At 37.8% G+C, this 19954-nt stretch overlaps 1 protein-coding gene across 11 annotated transcripts in view; it reads right to left on the reverse strand.

The window, feature by feature from the left end:
- myo18ab (myosin XVIIIAb) overlaps window positions 1-19954 on the reverse strand; it is a 171247-nt gene that overhangs the window by 60809 nt on the left and 90484 nt on the right. For all 11 annotated transcript variants that reach the window (XM_040130483.1, XM_040130482.1, XM_040130486.1 and 8 more), the window contains 2 exons: window positions 11068-11133; window positions 3911-4039 (listed from right to left, as the gene is read on the reverse strand). In XM_040130483.1, the coding sequence (XP_039986417.1) occupies window positions 3911-4039; window positions 11068-11133 (195 nt within the window). The remainder of the gene's footprint in view (window positions 1-3910; window positions 4040-11067; window positions 11134-19954) is intronic.

Raw genomic sequence — 19954 nt, forward strand, 5'->3', positions numbered from 1 at the left:
TTGGAGTTCATTGTTAAATGAATGTTAATCAGCAGAATTGAAAGAGTTGATATCTGCAATTTTCCTTCAGTTTAATTCAGAAAAACAGGTTCTTATCAATGGCCAAAAAAACATGTACAGATGAAACCATATCTTGGGTTCTTTACTAAAAACATCCAGCCTGGGGCCTAAATTTTTGATAATGACATCAGCATGCTCATCCACTCCTGTTTTTAACCACCCAAAAAAATCTTGAAGAATTGACCAGTTTTGAGTTTTAAAGATTCTGTAGTTGGAATCCCTGCCTGTCTCCTCACAACAAGACTGCTACAGAGCTCTTTTGACAGGTATAAATCAGAAATCGCTCAAAAGGCTCAAAGTACTGACTTTACCCTCACTATACTAGTTATTTGTTTATTTGTTTATTATGGGAATGATTTTAAGATTTTTTTGAGTTGCTCTCCCCTTACTAACCGGTACACAGCCTGAGATCAGATAGGTACCTGCTGCCTGTCCCTGTGTCTGGATTGAAAAACAGAGGGGATCATGCCTTTCCTTTCAGGGTCCCCTGACTCTGGCATGACATACTTGAGGAGCTCAGGCTAACCAAATCACTATCTTCCTCGAAGATGCTCTCGTACATCACTTTGATATGCATGCATTTGAACTATTACCTACTGAAGAAATGATTCCAATGAAGACAGCTGACACTGAGATCTGTGGATTGTCCTGACTAATCAGAACATTGTTTCTTGAAAGGAAATTTGATTTTGAATAAGCATCACAAACAATATTCCATTAATCTTCATTGTATTGTGGAAGCCAAGACAAATACCTCGAAACTTGGACAAATAAAACCATAACTACGGTATCTACATGTTTGGATACAACCAGGTTCCTGCCCCAACTAATTTAAAATTTCCCAATTTCACATTTAATCAGCTGTCAGCCAACCTATTTGGGCATGTGTGATTTTTGATAGTTTATAGAGGTCTGATTCTTGGTTGTTTGTATTCTTTCATCTTTGCTGTGCTGTAAGCTTGGTATAATGTGTGTACACAGCTGTGTATAATGAATAATTAGCTTTAACAGGTAACTATATAAGGAATAGGCTATATTTGTATCTCATAGATAGGAGGATTATGAATTTGATACATTTATCCATACTTTTTAATATGAACGTAAATGTTTAAATGTAATCTGTCAGTGAGTGATGTCTTTTATGAGAGTATGGCCAGACTGATTGGAGCTGACAAAAAGCCTACGGTAACTCAGATAACCACTCTTTACAACTGTGGTTAGCAGTAAAACATCTCAGAATGCACAACGGGCCAAGCCTTGAGGAGGATGGACTACAATAGCAGAGGACCACGTTGGATTCCACTCCTGTCAGCCAAGAACAGAAATCTAGGGGTGCAGTGGCCAAAGGCTCACCACAACTGGACAGTCAAGGACTGGAAAAATGTAGCTTATTCTGATGAATCTGGATTTCTGCCAAGGGCATGCAGATGGTGGGGTCAGAATTTGGTGTCAACAGCATAAATCCATGGACCCAACCTGCCTTGTGTCAATAGTCCAGACTGGTGATGGTGTAATGGTGTGGAGAATATTTTCTTGGCACACTTTGGGTCCCTTAATATCAAGCAGTCTTGGTTTGAATCCGCCAGCCTGAGTATTGTTGCTGACCACGTGCATCCCTTTATGGCCACAATTTACCATCTTCTAATGGCTACTTCCAACATGGTAATGCACCAACTCACAAAGCAAAAGTTGTCAGGCTGTTTTGAGAGCAAAGGGACACCCTACCTCGTATTAGTATATACTAACAAAGTGCCCAGTGAGTATATATGTATATAAATCCCATTCCGACGTTTGATATGAACATTAACTGAAGCTCCTGACCTGCATCTGCTTGACTGTATGCATTGCACATGCACATGATTGGTTGATTGGATAATTGAATGAATAAGTAGGTGTACTGGTGTATGGGCACCCCACCCTGGGAAAAATTAAATATTTTGTTGACTTTGAAGTGAAAAGAAGTAAATACAACCAGTACAGCAAACATACATTAAAATGAGCCTTTCTTCAAATTAAATTCAGTGCTACATTTTATTTAATTAATTTAAGAAAATGAAAAAAAATTAAACAATAATTGTAGCTTGTGCAAAAGTTTGTGTACCCTAATAAGTTAGTATCTCTCTTAGCAGACAGCTTGCAAACTCTTTTTGTAGCCAGCTAAGAGTCTCTGTTCTTGACTTTTCCTTGCAGATCACTTCAAGTTCTGAGATATTTTTAGGTTGTCATGCACAAACAGCATTTTCAAGATCTACCCACAGATTTTCAATGATGTTCAAGTCAGGAGACTGTGAGGGCCGTTCCAAACACTTCAGCTTGTGTTAAGTAGTTCATGGTGAATCTGGAGGTCTGCTTTGGATCATTGTCCTGTTGTAGAAACCAGCTTGTTTTCAGTTTCACTTTCTTGACTGACTACAAGGCATTTCCATCCAGAATTTGCTGATATTTAGGGGAATATATTCTTCCCTCTATCTGTGCAATGTTTCCTGTGCCACTGGCTGCCACAAAATCTCAAAGAATAATATTTCCACCCCCATGCTTGACAGTTGGCAAAGTGTTGTTTTCATCAAATACTGCTCCTCTTTTCTCCAAACACATCTTTGGTGATTGTGGCCAAAGAGCTTAACGTTCCCACAGCACCTGTTTCCAAAACAACTCTGGCTTATCCAGATGTTGCTTTGCAGACTTCACATGCTGACTTCTTTGATGAGGTTTCCTTCTGATGATTCTTCCACGTAGACCGTTTGTGCATCAATGCTGCACAGTGGAAGGGTGTACCAACACTCTTGTGTCAGCTAAACCTTCCTGCAGGTCTGCCAGGATTTGCTTTGCCTTTCTGCCCAGCAGACCTACTTGGTCTTCCAGATCTTGTCTTGACTCCCACAGTTCACCTTAACTGGCATTTATTAATGACATTTCGAACAGCGGAAATTTTAAGATGGAAGAGCTTTTTTTTTTCTCTCTCTCTTTTTTTTTAACAGCCTTTCCCTGCTTTGTCGGCATCAATTAGCTCTGCTTTCAGATCCTCAGTCAGCTACTCAGAGGAATCCATGGCTGTTCAGTGTTAAGGTTTGAAGAGTCTGAGAATTTATCTCCGGAACTGTCATCAGCTGACAATTTCTAATGACAATTCTTGACCTGCCTTACAAGGCCTAACAGTAGAAGGCTATCCAAATTTTTACACATGCAACAACTAAATAAGCAGTGCATTAACATTGCGGGAAGTCTAATTTTTAATGTCTGTTTGCTGGAGGGATTTTATTTACTACTACTCAATTTAAAAAAACAACAAAATATTTCATTATAAGGCCACAAATAGATAAGTATTTCCTATCTGTTAATTAAAAACTTAGAGTCCAAATGCTGCGACAGCTGCAACTCTTCCTTACTTCTTAACACTAGAAAACAGAAATATCATGAGGCTATGGCATTAAGCCCTGTTAATTACATTATCCATGTAGTTAAGCCAGGGGCGTGGCAGATAGGACAATTATAATTTCTCCATTTATGAAGCCAGGGCCGCAGATAACATAAAAAGGACATACAAAAAATTACGAAACCACCTCAAAATAGATATTCCTCCAGTTTATACCGTGTTTTTTTTCTCTTAAGAATTAAATCATATTCTGCACTGTCTCCCAGTATATCTGATGTTTCCTCTATATTCATTACAATTACCACCACATAACAGTAGGTCCTATTGTCTGAAATTGTTTCTATATCAAGTATGGCAGAAAATTATTTTTAACCTGCAGTAAAAGTAAGGTTACATTGATGTACAATGATATAAGGAAACCCCAACACCCTCCAGATGTGTTGAAGTGATCTTACCCACTATGTGCAGCAGTCTTACCTTCCTCTTCTTGAAGGCTTGTCTGGCCAGGTATCCCCTGCAAGCAGCCTGAAACAGGGAGATGTTCCTCCTGGTCTTAACGTCCCGCTGCTCCTCAAGCTTGGATAGAGTCCCTGCTCTGAAGAACACCTGCAGGGGGAGAGCAAGGGTTAAGGCAAAGTCACACATTACTCCTTTCTTGAAGGTAGAGATACATGTTAAGTAGAGTTCACACATAGTGTGGCCACATATGACTGAAAAACTTTTGTCAGTTATGAAAAATCAGTTCCCAACTTCCACTGGAATAAACAAAGACTTCAAATTTTGCACAGTAATGTGCATCCACTTCTTGATTATTGTAAAACTTGCTGGGATTTAAAGTGGATTTAAATCCATCTGAAAGGTGGGTTTGATTATTTTAAGACATCTCCAAAGCTCCATGTTGATATGATCAGGTTTGAATAAATTGTAGTGTATAACCCTCTGAAGCAATCAGCATCTTAAGTAAGAGAGTTTTTGGAACCCTGTAAAAATCTGTTCACAAAGGTAACTGCACAAATACATGTAGCATGGACTGGAAATGGTCCTCTTTTGCACACAGGCAAAATCAGTATGGACCTCTGTCCAAATATCAGGGTGCATATAAATGGCAACACGCCAACCCTGTACTTAACAATTTCACAAATAACTCGATATCCCATCACTTTCAAGTATTAACTAGTGAGTGGGAATATAATGGCTTCCGAATTCCATTCCATTACTTTATATCATCCAAACATTTACCCTGACCAAGAAAGTAATTCTTATCTCTTTCACATCACTGACCTCTGACATGCAGCTAGTATAGCGTCTAGGTGGCTCCAAGGAAAACTAGAATTACTGCCTCATGGTTGTATGCTTCCACCAACCAGTCAAGTTTCAGTTTAAATCCATGCCTGTCCTGAATCATAAAATATATGTAGTGAAGACTTTGAAGGAACTGAATAAAATGTGTTAAGTGTATGTTATCATAATTAGCATACAAATTCTTTAGTTATGCAAATGGAACAAATGGAAAAAAAATACTCAATATCGATTTGCATTTCTGCTATGAGTTATTACTTTTTAAATTTCGCTCAGTGCTGCTCAGTGCTTTTGTTATTAGTTAACGTCTTCCCTGTCCAGAGCAGCTGTCTCCGTGATTTTCCTAGTCACATCATTTTAGCCTTGTCCAGAAAGATTCTGGTGTCTTTCATTTCTTTTGCTGATGAGTTGGGCAGCAGTCAGTGCTATTTCCTGAATGCCAATGAGAGCACAATTTCATTTTTGACTTTAAAGAGTGACGATAGGCTGACACTGGGCCCCCTGTAAAAACCTACATCATAATGCCTCTAACTCCTTCGACATAATTTGTGTCTGGGCACAGACATTGCTCTGTTCCTCAGCCCTGAATTAGCTGACAGCCCTTTATGGAAGTAGATTCATTAAGCAGAGTTTGTGTGATGCTTTGTCCTTCAGAGGAGGTGACTACTCTGACTGTAATTTTCAAAAGTGGTTGATCAAAGGAGAAACTATGTCTTGGAATATGGCCAGGAATTAAGATTATTGTTTAGATGTCCTGCGCACCTTGTGACTTCACCGATATAAAAAATGGTTGTAATGTGCAGTAAATATTTACCCGGCCAGCAAGCATTTAATGACCCAGACGTACACTCAGTCTTCCCAAATATTAAGTATTCCTAGTGCATATACTGGCAATCAATTGGGGGTCAGTCTGGTCATGTAGTGGTTAGCAGTGTTGCTTCAAGTAAAACATTCCAAATCCACAAGCTGGCCAGGGCCTCTCTGCCTGGAGTTTGCATATTTAGCCTATGCCTGCGTGGGTTTCCTCTGCATGGTCTGGATACCTCTGCAGTCCCAAGATATGCGGGTCAGGTTAATAGGAGACTCTAAATTGCCTGTAGGTGTAAGCGATTGTGAACCCCACATCTTGTATTAGCATATTCATGATGTCATCATGTCATATTTGCATTCTGCCTAGTGTCAGCCCTTTTCAACCCATTATCTGTTTGCTTCTCTCCTACTCCCTGTGCTAACATACACATTATTTTAATATAGCCGAATTCCCAATAAAACTGTTCTCGTATTTTTCTGTTTCTGTTGTCAGACAACGGAACAAGTATGAAATAGTGACTGAAACGCGGAACATTCAGACCACATGTTAACCAGCAATCACTTCCAAGCTATTTCTAAACTGCTGCTCTGCTCTGCTCTGCTAAAATCCTGATTTTATAACTGCAACGTTGCCTAACAAAATCAACATACGCATAAGTTAAAGACAACAGCTGTGCTGTGATTTCAGTTATGTTTACTTGTGAAATGATCACTCAGAGAGAAAGTTAAAAGCTCATTCACGTCTATGTCAGCTGCCGTGCGGTCAATTGAATGAGAAGCATAGAGAGGGGTTCCTGCGGAGGGAAAGACTGACCTCGTGCTCGCAGGACAATACTGGAGAATCTCTTTTACGGAGTGTAGCTAAGGTTCATCCAAAAAGTCACCAGATTTGTCACTGGGTCTTTATTTGAAAAAAAAAAAGAAAAAAAAAAACTAAATAGGGACACTCATGGTCCTGAGCAGCTACTCTCGGACTCTGTGCCTCGACTGAAAAGTCAGGGAGTCCAGCTGTGCTTCTATATCCACTAGAAGCACATTTACAACCCTTTGAGGATTTTTTTGCAGGTATCTGTGTGTCATAGCTCTAGTATTACAGTGACTAACATTTATTGTTTGTCAGACCCGAATCTCTAGTGAAGGTGAATATAGCACAGTTGTCCGTGGGCCCATGTATTGTGTTTATTGTCACTAAAGAGAAATTAACCTTTTGTTAGTGCCTCTATGCTAGCTTCTGTGATAGCTGCGTTAACTAGCCAGGCTAAGTTAGCTTAGAAACAGAGGTTTCCAACCATAGTTCAGAGCCACAATTCTGGCAAAGTAACAATAAAAACTGATAAATAATAATTACTCTACCTCTTGACAAAATGACTAGTATTGTTTGCCAGTGTGAGATAAGTCATAAATAGAAAACACTTTTCAGGCATAGTTATTCTTTGATGACTTATAATATTGTACAGTGTGAATAGGCTTTAGAATTATTACAAATTTATTATTACGAATTTCTAACCCTACATATTCTGGTGACGCAATTAGAGTCTGGTGGCCCTCTGTCCTATATAAATGTGTGTTGGGATGAGAAATGTTCTGAGTACTAACACTCTGAGGCATGAGTGAGTGGGAGTACAGTATCTCTTATCAGAACTATGAGGAAGTGTAGGGTTTGTGTTTAATGAATAAAAGGTATCCAATGTTAGTGAAGCCAGAGGCTTGTGGTAAATTACATTTGTTTAGTTGGCAGCCATAGGTGTGTGGTCCACCTGCGGTAGTGCTGTTAAAAACCCTGGATTAGGAGGAATATGATAACAGTAACTGAGGTGAGGCGGGCTCAGCTTGAAGCATTTCCACCATAGATGTTTCACGAGGGAGGAAGCTGATGGCCTCGTGTAGGAACTGAAAAATCCGCCTAAACAAATATTGTATATGCCACTTTAAAAATGACGCTGTGCAGTTTAGAATTTGTTTGGTTAGATTCTCAAACAGAAAATTTGGGTTATTTTATCTTTGCATTTATTCTTTACCTTCAAAAGGTTAAATGAAAAGTAATCCTGCCCCCAACTCTACTGCATATTTAGCATTGCCACCCAACACAGGGATTGCACCTGGTAATGGAAAGGACTGGGTAGCATAAAGTATCAAAGAATGTTGTACTGAGAGCCGGTATCAAATGTCTGATTTTTATACTTGTGCTAACTTCTACGATTCCTGATCTAAATCAAAATTTGACCATTTTAGATTTTTTATTTATTTGTATTTTGTTTTGTTTTTTTTATGTATTTTTTAGAAAAAAAAGAAAGCTAAAAATTTCAAATGATAACCAAGCCTAGTAATGAGGCTAGCTATCTTGTATATACTGTATAATGGTTAGGGAAGCATGAGTGACTACGTTATAAACAATACACAGATATCCTTTTTCCCTCCCTCCAGTTGATTCAACCACCATAAATAAATTCCCCTCCAGTGGGAAATGCTGCCTTGGGCAGATGATGTCACACTGGTCTGGGAGGAGATAACGTATCTAGTTAACATGAACTGCTCTGCTCCTTAGAGACCCATTTGTCATTGCAGGGATAGTTTAATGGTATCAGGCAAAGAGCCACATACAAGTTGGCAGTGAACCACAGGGACAGTTTGGCAGTGAGAGGTGGTTCAAATTTCATGTGTTATGGGTGACAGTTTAATGTTGGATGACAATCATTCCTACAACAAAACTAAGGTGTAACAATAACAGAAAGGGTTGGTTGTTCCATTGTCATGTATTCCACTGGATGTTGACTGATTCAAAGAGAGTCCTCTGTTACTGCTGCTTAAACAAAGAGCCTCTGTGGTTATTACTACACCTACAGAATGAACCACACTGGCTATAGCAGAGTTATGTTCATGCCCTGAGACAGAGCTTTGCAGTAAGGTTAGGTTATTGGATAAAATAAAAATCTGTTGCATTTGCACAAGGAAATAACAGCATTTGTGTTGTCCCACCTATTTTGTAATAGGTTGCAACACTGGAAAAATGCGCGGTATGGGTTTAATTGCTGGTGTTTGAGGCTGTAAGTGTATGGACAGGTTTTTGGTAGAGTTAAGTTTTCAGTATGCTCGAAATTAACAGGTTCATACAATGTGTCATCTGACAACATCCAAAAGCAAAATTGTTTATACCTATTCCTTACACTTGAAGGCAATGTAAAAAGCCTGCCATCATAGCCTACTCCTGGCTGCACCCAAACCCTCCTCAATCTTTCTCCAAGAGCTCTGTGTCTTTTTTGCATCTTTGTCATCTTGTCACAAGTGAATGGAACATACGATAATTCCAGTGCTTCTTAAAAGAATTCATGGTGTTGCACTAAAATTCTGCCTACTTTTGCCTATACACCTCTGCAGACCTGGCCAATCACGTAAACTGGGTGTGATTGTTGTGGCTGTTAAGCTTTCCCTTTCTTTGCTAATAATTACAGTTTCTTCTGAAAGAACACTCATCTCACCTGTTACAGTTTCTATCTGACTTAGGATACTTAAACGATAGCATGTGACGTGTTTAGTTAACTCAACCAACCCAGCTGTGTATTTTTTTAGGAATGGGATGTCAGTTAACAAAGGACCTCTATATAACTGGTTGGAAACAGAATTCTTTGATGTGTATTGTTGTTTCAGCTCTTTCAAACAATGTACCTTATTGCCGGTGTAGTGATGTTTTCAAATAACCGACTTTTTGAAAAATCACGAAAAGTAATACAGTATGTAGCCTCTATAACCCCGTCCCAACTTAGCAGGTATTAATCATGTATTTTCTCCATTTTGATGCAGCTCATTTTCAAAATGATTCTCACACTGCATGATGTACAGAGTATACTTAAGGCATATAACTAGAGTAAGTGTTCCAGTGTGTGGGTTGGTGACACTTTGCATTCCCATGTGGGTTGATTAGACCTCTTTGTATCTTGGCTGGCAGAAAAAAATGATGTGAAACAAGACGCTTTAGGACCATTAGTAATATGAACACCGGAGAACAAGAAAGTTCTGACTTGAAAGTTTATCAAGTACAGAGTCACACACACCAACACTAAGGCAAGCTTAAAATCTCGGCAATATCTGCCCAGACACTTCTCCAAATGACAGTTAAAGGCAAACACTGTTTTTTATTCCACAGGCATTCACAGACCTAATTAACAAAAACATCAGCCTGTCTTTTTCATTGTGATTAGCTGTTTTTTTTTTATCTCAAAGAGTTAAGGGTCGCAGACACATAGAGCCACAAAGATCAACCCCAGCCCATAAAAAGTGAAAGATTAAAACAGAACACACCAGGACTACCGAAGGTGAGAATGGAAATGTGAAGAATTGTCACGGCATAGGAAAAAAAACAGCATTGATTTCTTGACACCTACCAAACCTTTTGCTATAAAGGTCGGTGAGGTATATGGAAAATGCTTTCTAATTATCTGTGTAGCTGAGAGTGTCACTGAGTGAAAAGACATTGGGACTTGAAGCCAAGATGTTCCTTGATGTCGACACAAAAGAGGCAACTGCCAAAGAAAGTCTTGTCGGGACAAGCTGCCCAATCTAATTTGATATGAAGTTTGGAATGTTTTATGTCAGTTTTCAGGGTTTCCTGTAAGAACTGCCCACTGGTTCCAAGCCATAACATCAAAAGAAAGGGTTATGTTGTCAGGGGAAAAAACAAACAAACAAATGAATGTACTGTAATAGTTTAATAGTCTAAATGTTAAGTTTAGTACTAATTCCATCACCAGTACAAAAAGTCATGTTGTATTCACCACTCTACGGCTTTCTTTTATTAAACAGAAATACTATTTTTATTCACTAAATAATTTCAGTCTGTACTTTGTTTGTCTTTAATCCAGTGTTAAAGTTTCGTCAGGAAAACGCGATGCTTCTTGCAGTTGTTTCAAATTAAAAAGCTGCCGTGAAAGTGAGGTGTTGTATTCTTTGAGCCACTGGAAATCTTTCAATGTGATTTTATAATTGCTTCTCCTTTGCTGTTGTTTTGATCGTTGTTAAATTACTGTCAACGAAACTCAACAGTTCCTGCACTTGTTTGACATTCAAAGCCTACTATGAAGTGGAGGGGATTATATCCACTGACACAATGTGACGCTTATAAAATAAAATACCTGTGCAGGAAGTGTTGAGTTTCACTGACAGTATCTTAATACTGAACATAAGTATGGCAAAGTAGGCATGATTTGAATTAATTATCACTTCTGTTAAACTGTGAAACTCAGGGCGGCACAGTGAATGATGTGAATAATAATATGGAGGAAGCGTTGTATTGGCAAACATCATCAATAGAAAATGTATGCATTTCAATACAGAAAACAGGTCTTACTAAACTATGATCAAATATAATGACAAGGGCTTTGTCTAATCAAATGAAGGCTTCTGACTGCAGTTGAGGTTGATAAAGGCCTGGTCACAATTTGAGTTACATTGTAATGGCAACAGTCCTTATACAGTATGTAAAGTATAATGAGTTGAAAAGGTTGTATGTGAATGTATGTGACTCCACTCACCCTGCTCAGCCCCATGTGGTAGCTGCTCTTCTCAAGCTCCAAGGACTCCAGCAACTCCTCCACTGCCTGGAAACCAGCAAAACAAACACTCAGCAGACAGATAAATAACAACAAACCCAGTTTGTTCTGGGCCTTACCTCTGCCTGATCACATGACCCGGTTGCACAAAGGATGATAGCTTGGTGCCATAGCAACAAACACCATCCTCCCTTAACACCAGCAAACACAAACACACACACTTCCCCTCGATTTGCCTCGAGGAACTTGAGAGAACACAACAAGTCAGACAAAGAAGCTTCTCAGGTCCCTTTTCTCAGGGTTCAGCCATTGTGTCAACTCAACCTTAAGAAGACAAACTGCAGGCTGTTTGGTTGCTGGGGGCTTATCTCAGAGGTTTCTGAAAATTGATACTAGGATTAACAATTAAGAATCTCGATATTTGATAGTCAGTGACAATATTTATAATATTTGCTAAAACTGGACTATAAAGAGGAAAAAGATGAATCATTAGTTCCCACGAAGGGACCCTATATGCTGCAATAGTTATTGTATTCCACCATTGGGAAGTGTCAAATTTGGTTATTCTTAGAGCCTTAGAAGTAGTAAGAGTAAAAATGTGAAAATTGTCCTGAAATGCCACGTTTTAAGATTTTACATGATTTAGCCACACCTGTGGTTACTAGTGGTAAAAACAAATGTGTTTAAATAATACAGATCTACTCAAAATGATATGTGTATCAACCACTGGAGGCAGCATGCATTGAGGGTTTACTCTGTCAGAAATGCAACACAAGACGCAAAGCCGTTTTTGTCTTCTGCATTACTTCCAGTACATACAAATTTTTTTGAGAATCCCTTGTGCAATGGCACATAATTTAAACCCCACAAAGACAGACTCCAACCGTAAGAATTAAGTATCAAAAAATATGGTTTGATGAATAAGATTGTAAGATAAAAGTCAAAGGGGTTTATATTCTTTGAAGCATTAAGATGTTAAGAATCGCATGAACTGGGCATGTGTACCTACTGGGTTCTACTTCCTGGCAAACAGTGCCTCACAGGTGATGTAACACTACACTAGTTGATGTAAGAAAAAGTCCGACCAATAAAATTATAACAATTTTTATATTACAATCCATCCCTTTTTACACTTACATGCTAATTTCAGTTTATTACAACTTTGGTGTTATACTGTTAGGTTAATGAGTATTTGAAAAGTGATACGATTTTAGCAATTTTGCCTCTGCGCATCACCACAATGGATGTGAATGTGGATGTGTCTTTTCTTTCAGCTTAAATTTTAAAGGGGTTAACAAAAATATTGTATTAACCGTTGAGGAATTATAGCCATTTTTATACAGATGCCCATTTTCAGAGGCTCAAAAGTAATTGGACAAGATAATATAATTATAAATATAAGGATTATTTTTAATACTTGGGTGTCAATCCTTTGCAGTTCATGACTGCTTGAAGTCTGGAACACATGGACATCACCAAATGCTGAGCTTCCTCCCTAGAGATGCTTTGCCAGGCCTTTACTGCAGCCGCCTTCAGTTTCTGCTTTTTGGTGGGTCTTTATGCCCTCAGTTTTGTCTTCAGTAAGTGAAAAGCATACTGAATTGGGCCGAAGTTAGGTGACTGACTTGGCCATTGAAGAATATTCCATTTATTTGCCATTTTTTTGCCTCTTATGTAGATTTTGCTGTATTTTTTAAGTCATTATCCATCTGTGCTTCAAAGCACCGTCCTATCCGTTTTGCAGCATTTGGCAGAATATGAGCAGAAAGTATAGACCTATACATATCAGAATTCATCCTGGTTCTTCTATCAGCAGTCATATCATCAATAAACATCAGTGACTCAGTTCCACTGGCAGCCATACATGCCATAACACTGCCTCCTCCATGTTTCACAGATAATGTGGTAAGTTTCGGATCATGAGTAGTTCCTTTCCTTCTCCATACTCTTCTCCTGTTATCATTCTGGTACAAGTTAATCTTGGTTTCATGTGTCCAAATAATCTTTCTCCAGTCTGGGCAGGTTTTTGAGAGGGTTTCTGGCAAAGTCTAATCTGGCCTTTCTGTTCTTGAGTGCAAACCAGCGGTTTGCAGCTTGTGGTAAACCCTCTGTATTTACAGTTATGAAGGTATCTCTTGATTGTAGACTTTGACAATCATATGCCTACCTCCTCAAGAGTGTTCTTAACCTTTCTAGAGGATGTGACGGGATTTTTCTTCACCAAGGAAAGAATTCTGTGATCATCCACTTTAGTTATCTTCCGTGGTCTTCCAGGCCTTTTGGTGTTGCTGGGCTCACCAGTGCATTCATTCTTTTTAAGAATGTGCCGAATATTTGATTTGGCCACTCCTAAAGTTCCTGCTATCTGTCTTGATAGGTTTGTTTTGATTTTTCCACCTAATGATGGCCTCCTTCATTTGTATCTAATTAATTTTGGCTTATGTCACACCTTTATTTGCTTAATCTGTCATGAAATAACAAGGGAAAAGGCCACATCTGGGCATGAAACTGATTATTAGTCAATTGTTCAATTACTTTTGAACCTATGTATAAAAATGGCTGTAATTCCTAAACGGTTAATGTGATATTTTTGCTAAACCCCTTAAATTAAAGTTGAAATTCTACACATGGATCTAACTGTATCTGTGGTTTTGTCTAACACTTCCATCTGTTTATGATAAGACTGTATTCATCAAAGTAACTGGTGAGATCTGAGAATATGCAATCACCAAAAAGAAATCAGACAGACAAGGTTACTAACTGAGGGTTCATTTAAAACGTCTTTGATAATCTGACTGCTTAAGTTTCTTGCATGTTTCCCAAACTTCATCGTAGTGATGTCCCCATGTTCCCAGATCTCAATTAACTTAGTGAACAAAATGTTGAATAGATTGATTAACAAAACTACAAAAATATAATCTAAATTGTAAAAAAACAGAATTATCTTTTAAGATTGCTCATTTACCTTCTAATGTCCTGCTAAACATGTAAATAGATCACATCACAATCTAATGATACCATTTCCTGGGACCTTTAAGCAAATTTCTTGATAACCTGTTAATTGGATTGGAGATATGTTGTTTACAAACTAGACATTTTGTATTTGAGGATTCTAAAGGAAAGCTCATGGAGTGTCCAAAAGGATTCATGCTATGGCATAAAGTGCTCAGTGCATTTTATGGCATCCTGCCTATCAGACTTTAATGTAAAAAATTATGACCTGATGGTGCCACTGGAGGAAGGTTCACAGGGTCACAGACCACATTAAGAGGAGCTCCATTAGTTTGAAAAGTCAGTCATTTAACAGAAAGGTTAAAAAGGGCATTTAGTTTGAAAAATTATGGCTTTTACAAGAGAGGTAGGGTCTAACGAAAGACACTATCTAGTTGTATTATTGGAAGCATTGGATTCAGCTTTTTTGGTTAGACTGATACAATGGATAAAAGTCTGAATATCTCAGTCGCTGCTTTTTTTTTTTTTTACTCTTGTGAGTAACTTGTGAAATACCTAATAGGTCTCCCAACAAGCTGGGGGATATGTTGAGATATCTCACTCTATTTCAAGGTTTTGGTCAGACTGACTGACTCAAAGGGACAAAATGCTGACAACGAGTTTGTATAATGTGGTGGGTTTCCTTTCTGCTCTTTGAAAAAAAAAAAAAAAGGCTTGGTACGTACATCTTTTTGCTCAGCAAACAAATAGTCTCTCTCTCACTTTCTCTGAAAACAAATTATTTTGTATTGTTCCTCCAATTATACATCCTTCTCTGTCTCAGACCGCCTCCTTTCATCCATCTGCCTAGCTTTCTTTCTTCTTCACTGTTCATTCCCAATTCCCAAAAGATCTGGGTACGATTAGTTCTTTCTGAGTGGGCTCTCAGATCATATCCAAGGAACCTTGTGAGCCACCTCTTGGCAGCGTCTGGCGGTCTGCTAAAGAGAGGAGAGCTTGATTTCACTGATCATTTTAATTAATCCAGTTTAATCTCCTCTGTTAACAGTGGCTATTTGTTTAGATGTTCCTTTTATATTATACATTAACTGACAGCAAATAGTCAAGCATTCAGCCAATCAGATTCATTATTATCAGAAAAACCATTCTGTACCTTTTTGAGAAGAAATTTTAGCACATCAGGTATAGAAGGTCTTAATGTAGAAATGTTTTGCCTCCAGCAGCCCTACCTCCCACTCATAAAGACTAATCACGCCTTTGTGCAAAGCTGCTTTATTCTGCCTGATAAGAATGTAAAGAAGACATTAATCATATGCTCGGGGATGTTCCTAAACTGTTCTGATTCCTATACAAAAGGAATGGAAAGATAATGAGACAAGAAAAATAGTGGAAAGAGACAAGGCAATGGGAAAGGAATGGGAAGTGAGGGAGAGAGAGAGGAGGAAAGAAAAGAGCTCTTCCCACCGCTGGTAATTAATCAGTACAGTAGCCGTATGCTGCCAGCCTGCGCAATCATAATTAATTACACACAAGAGCGCTCTTGGAGCAAGATGAGGACCTTGGAGAAAGGAGAGCAGGAGAGGTGAAATAGAGGGATTCTGTTCACACTGAGAGATTAGAATGTGGAAGACAAGGACTGAACTACTGAATATCCAGATGTTACAGCTTCAACATGCTACCAATTTTTGGGTTACCAAATAGCTGGGATTTTTTTTTTTTTTTTTTAAAAAGGAGGTACTCCAATGATTTAGCATTGCATTTGAATAATGTTGAAGGACATACAAGAAACAAAATAGTCAAAACTGGTGCAGCAGAGGTCAAGATATTCTGAATTTTACCCCACAGTATAGGTCAAGCTCCAAAAACACTGGATTCTACGGTTTCCATAATGCAACTCAATACCATATCTAATTAAACCCTCCCCACCTTGTCAACAGCCACGTCTGTCAAACGTCTCACTTCCGGTTTGTAACACAGGCTTTCTTTTAGAAATTTCTCTAAACTCAAACAGTCATCAGAGTCTTTCTTGACAAAGATCCTGCAGAGCCACTGAAGAAATTATAGAACTGTTTTTATAGGATAAGTAGTTCAAACCATGACAAGTCTGCTGACCTTGATGTGTAAAAAAGGAGTAGTGCCTCTTTAAATCTGACTGCTTCCTCATTATTACAAGGATACAGTGTTGCTGTTGAGAATGTTTTATTACCCTTTTGAGGATCCTTTGGAACATTCATATTAACTGAAAATTCTCAATTGAGTTCAGCAATTTTCTAAACAGACTGGGCTTGAGCGCATGGATGCTTTGATAACATCAAGTGACAATAAAACTGTCACAACTCAAGCTCACTGTTTTCACTTTTTAAAGTATTATTTGCACAAAAAAAAAAAAAATTAGAGAAGCAGGTTGGTTTAAACAGATTTTGAACTGGATTTTATGCCCACACATCTTATCGTATCTTTATTTGGTTTTCTGTAAGAAGATACTGTATGTTGATTTACTGTAATGCTGTGAAGACAATACTTTAAAAAAAAAGTATATACAAAAGTATATAAACTAAAAAATAAATAAATAAACTGTCAATCATGCATCAGAGTGAAAAGAAGAAAGAAGAAGAAAGAAAAAATAAATTACACAGTGTTTGCTTTGAAGATTGTTTTTAAAATCCAATTTAAAAACTATTTTATATTATTGATTTCTTTTATCATTGATTTTCAAATATTTTTTGAAAAGTCAAAATGAACAAATTATTTCAATGATTTAAAAAATAAAAAAATAAAACTGAAATGAATGAGCTAATGTGCTCTCACAACCCAGACTAATGGCATGGGGCTTAGCAGCATGTTAAAGGAATACACCAATGTGTAAGATTACACAATATTAAAGGGTCATTTGAAAATACCAGTCTCATATAATAATGACCATTTAGTAATATTCTGTTTTCATCAAATGGACGGGGGGAATTGATCGGACTATGAAATATTAACTAAATATTGTATTAACAGTTTTATTTTAGCAACTGTTTCTGTGTAAAAGTAAATGTAAGGGATTAAGGGTAACTCATCCATCCCTTAACCTTTAAATTCAAAACTTGTCATTCCTTTAGTTATCTATGAAAAAAGTAATATACTGTAGGTTTACTAGTACTTGCTACTTTAAAACAAAACTTTTGTTGTTATTTTTTCAGTCTTTGAAACTCAAAGGAGTTATGTTGATTTGCTACGAAGCCATAAGTATTTTGGAAAAACACGGCATATTTTATATTTATATCTCCATGCCAAATATATAACAGTTATACTGATACTTATTACTGGTGTGTTCAGGAAAACCTAAAACATCTCTCAGCATGCTGTTAAAAGCAGCATAAATGTTTCTTTCAATGGAATAATTAATATTAGGAGAAAACCCAAGAACTATTAAAAGATTAGGTCATTCATGTCCCTCCTGAAAATTTCAAGAAGGATTCTCACAAGACCTGTATCTGTTTCAAAATTTAAAAAATCACTGACTTCAGTAATGTATGAACAAGCTTTGCAAGCGTATAGTGGCAAGAAAAAGTATGTGAACCCTTTGGAATGACCTGGTTTTCTGCATTAATTGGTCCTAAAATGTGATCTGATCTCCATGTAAGTCACAAGTACAGACAAAACAATGTGTTTAAGTTAATAAACATTTTAACAAACAATTATAATTGTATGTGTCTTTGCTGAACAAATTCATTAAATATACACAGGGCTGGTGGACAAAGTAAGTGAATCCTTGGGTTTAATTACTGGTCAAACATCCTTTGGCAGCAATAACCCCAAACAAGCGCTTCTGGTAGCTGCAGATCGGATGTGCACAATGTTCAGGAGGAATTCTGGATCATTCCTCCTACTGCTTCAGCTGAGCCATATTCTTAGGATGTCTGGTGTGAACGTCTATCTTGAGGTCATTCCACAGCCTCTCTGTTGGGTTAAGGCTCTGTCTGGGCCACTCCAAAAGATGGTGTTTGAAGTCATTCTGTAGTAGTTTTACTTCAGTGTTTAGGGTCACTGACTGAGCATAAGCTGGCAGACAGCCACCCTGACATTATCCTGTAAGACACCTTGATAAACTTGGGAATTTAATTTCCCCTTGACAATGCCGAGCTGTCCGGGCCCAGAGGCAGCAAAGCAGCAAATCATGACGCAACCTCCATCATACTTCACTGTTGGGCTGATATTTTCATGTCGGTATGCAGTGACCTTTTTATACTACACATAGTTCTACATGTTCTTCTTAAACAGTTTAACCATAATTTTATTAGTCCACAAAAAAAAAAAAAATTCCAAGTTCTATTGCAGAGTGTCTATGTGCTCTTTGTCCAACTGCAGGCGCACAGGGATGTTTTTTTGGCTACCAGCAGCATGGAGCACACTGCCCTGCCATGGACAACATGTCTGTTCAATGATTTGCATATGGTAGACTCATGTACAGAGATGTTAAGGAGCTCCAAAGATTCTTTCAGGCCTTTAGCTGTTACTCTGGGCATCTTTTTTACCTCATGAACATTGTGCGATGTGCCTTTGGGGTCATCTTAGCTGGGAACCCACTGCTTGGGAGGGTAGCCACAGAACAAAATTTCATTTATAGACAATTTGTTTAACTGTGGACTGCTGTATATCCAAACTCTTGGAGATTACTTTGCAATCCTTTTCCAGCTTCATGCAAATCACCAATTCTTGATTTTAAGTTTTATGAGATCTATTTTTTGCAAGACATGCTTCATATCACCTGAAGTTTCTTGTGAATACAAACTCAGAATGTTTGAGTGTTTCTTTAATAAGTTGAAGTAGCTCTAACACACACCTCCAATCTGGTTTCATTGGTTGGACTCCAGGATTTGCTAACTCCTGACTCCAATTGGCTTTTGTTGATGTCATTAACCGAGGGGTTCACATACGTTTTCCAACCTACACTGTGAATGTTTGAATGATGTTTTCAGTATGGATAAGAACAATACAATTATTTGTGTGTTATTAGTTACAATGGACTGGATTGTGTTTGTTCATACCTGAAACTAAGAAAGAACTGAACATAGACAAATTCATACATTAATGCAGATAACCCCAAAGGGTTAACTCACTTTTTCCTACCACTGTATATTTTTATTCATTCTGTTGGTTTTTCTTTATCTGATTTTTAACAATTTGTGGTATTATTTTATTTTATTATTATTTTTATTGCAATCTTATTCTCATAATCATACATCATGTTTTCTTCCTGATTGTGGTCTGTCTCTCTGATGCTGTAAATCCAAACCCAGAATGAACACCTTGGATTAAAAGCAGAACTTGGATTTCAGTCAAACTTTACACTCATTTATGTGTGTAGAATAACACATAAAGCATCAATAATTTTGAAAAAAAGCAACATTCATTTGTATATTTTTAAAGATGGCATGATACAGTATGTTAACATAGTATAGTAGGTTTTTCTCTTTGAAATAATATCAGATGGACCTGTTGTAGACAGGATAGATAGTGTGCTTGGGATACAAGATCAATGGTATCATGTACAGCGTACCAAGGGTCCACAATGTATTCGATGTACACTACTATGCAAAGGTTTTGGGCACTTTAGATGTTTAGATTCTTATCCGTGATGCAATACCATCAGGGATGTGTCTTATTAGTGACCCCACACATAATGCCAGAGTGATAAAGAACTATCTTCAGTCACAGAAAGAACGCAGAGTCCTGCAACATGGGCTGGCCCCAACAGAGCCCTAATTTTAACATCATGGAGTCAGTGTGGGATTACATGAAAGTTACTTTTTCCTGTTCGCTGCATTTGGTATGAAGTTAACTGGTACATAAAAAAACATTCATGGCATTATATTTCAAAGCAGCCTCACTTTACCTTTACTGCCTAAAAACTTTGGCACAGTACTGTACA

Source organism: Xiphias gladius, chromosome 7, assembly GCF_016859285.1.
Source record: "Xiphias gladius isolate SHS-SW01 ecotype Sanya breed wild chromosome 7, ASM1685928v1, whole genome shotgun sequence".
NCBI classification, from domain to species: Eukaryota; Metazoa; Chordata; class Actinopteri; order Istiophoriformes; family Xiphiidae; genus Xiphias; species Xiphias gladius.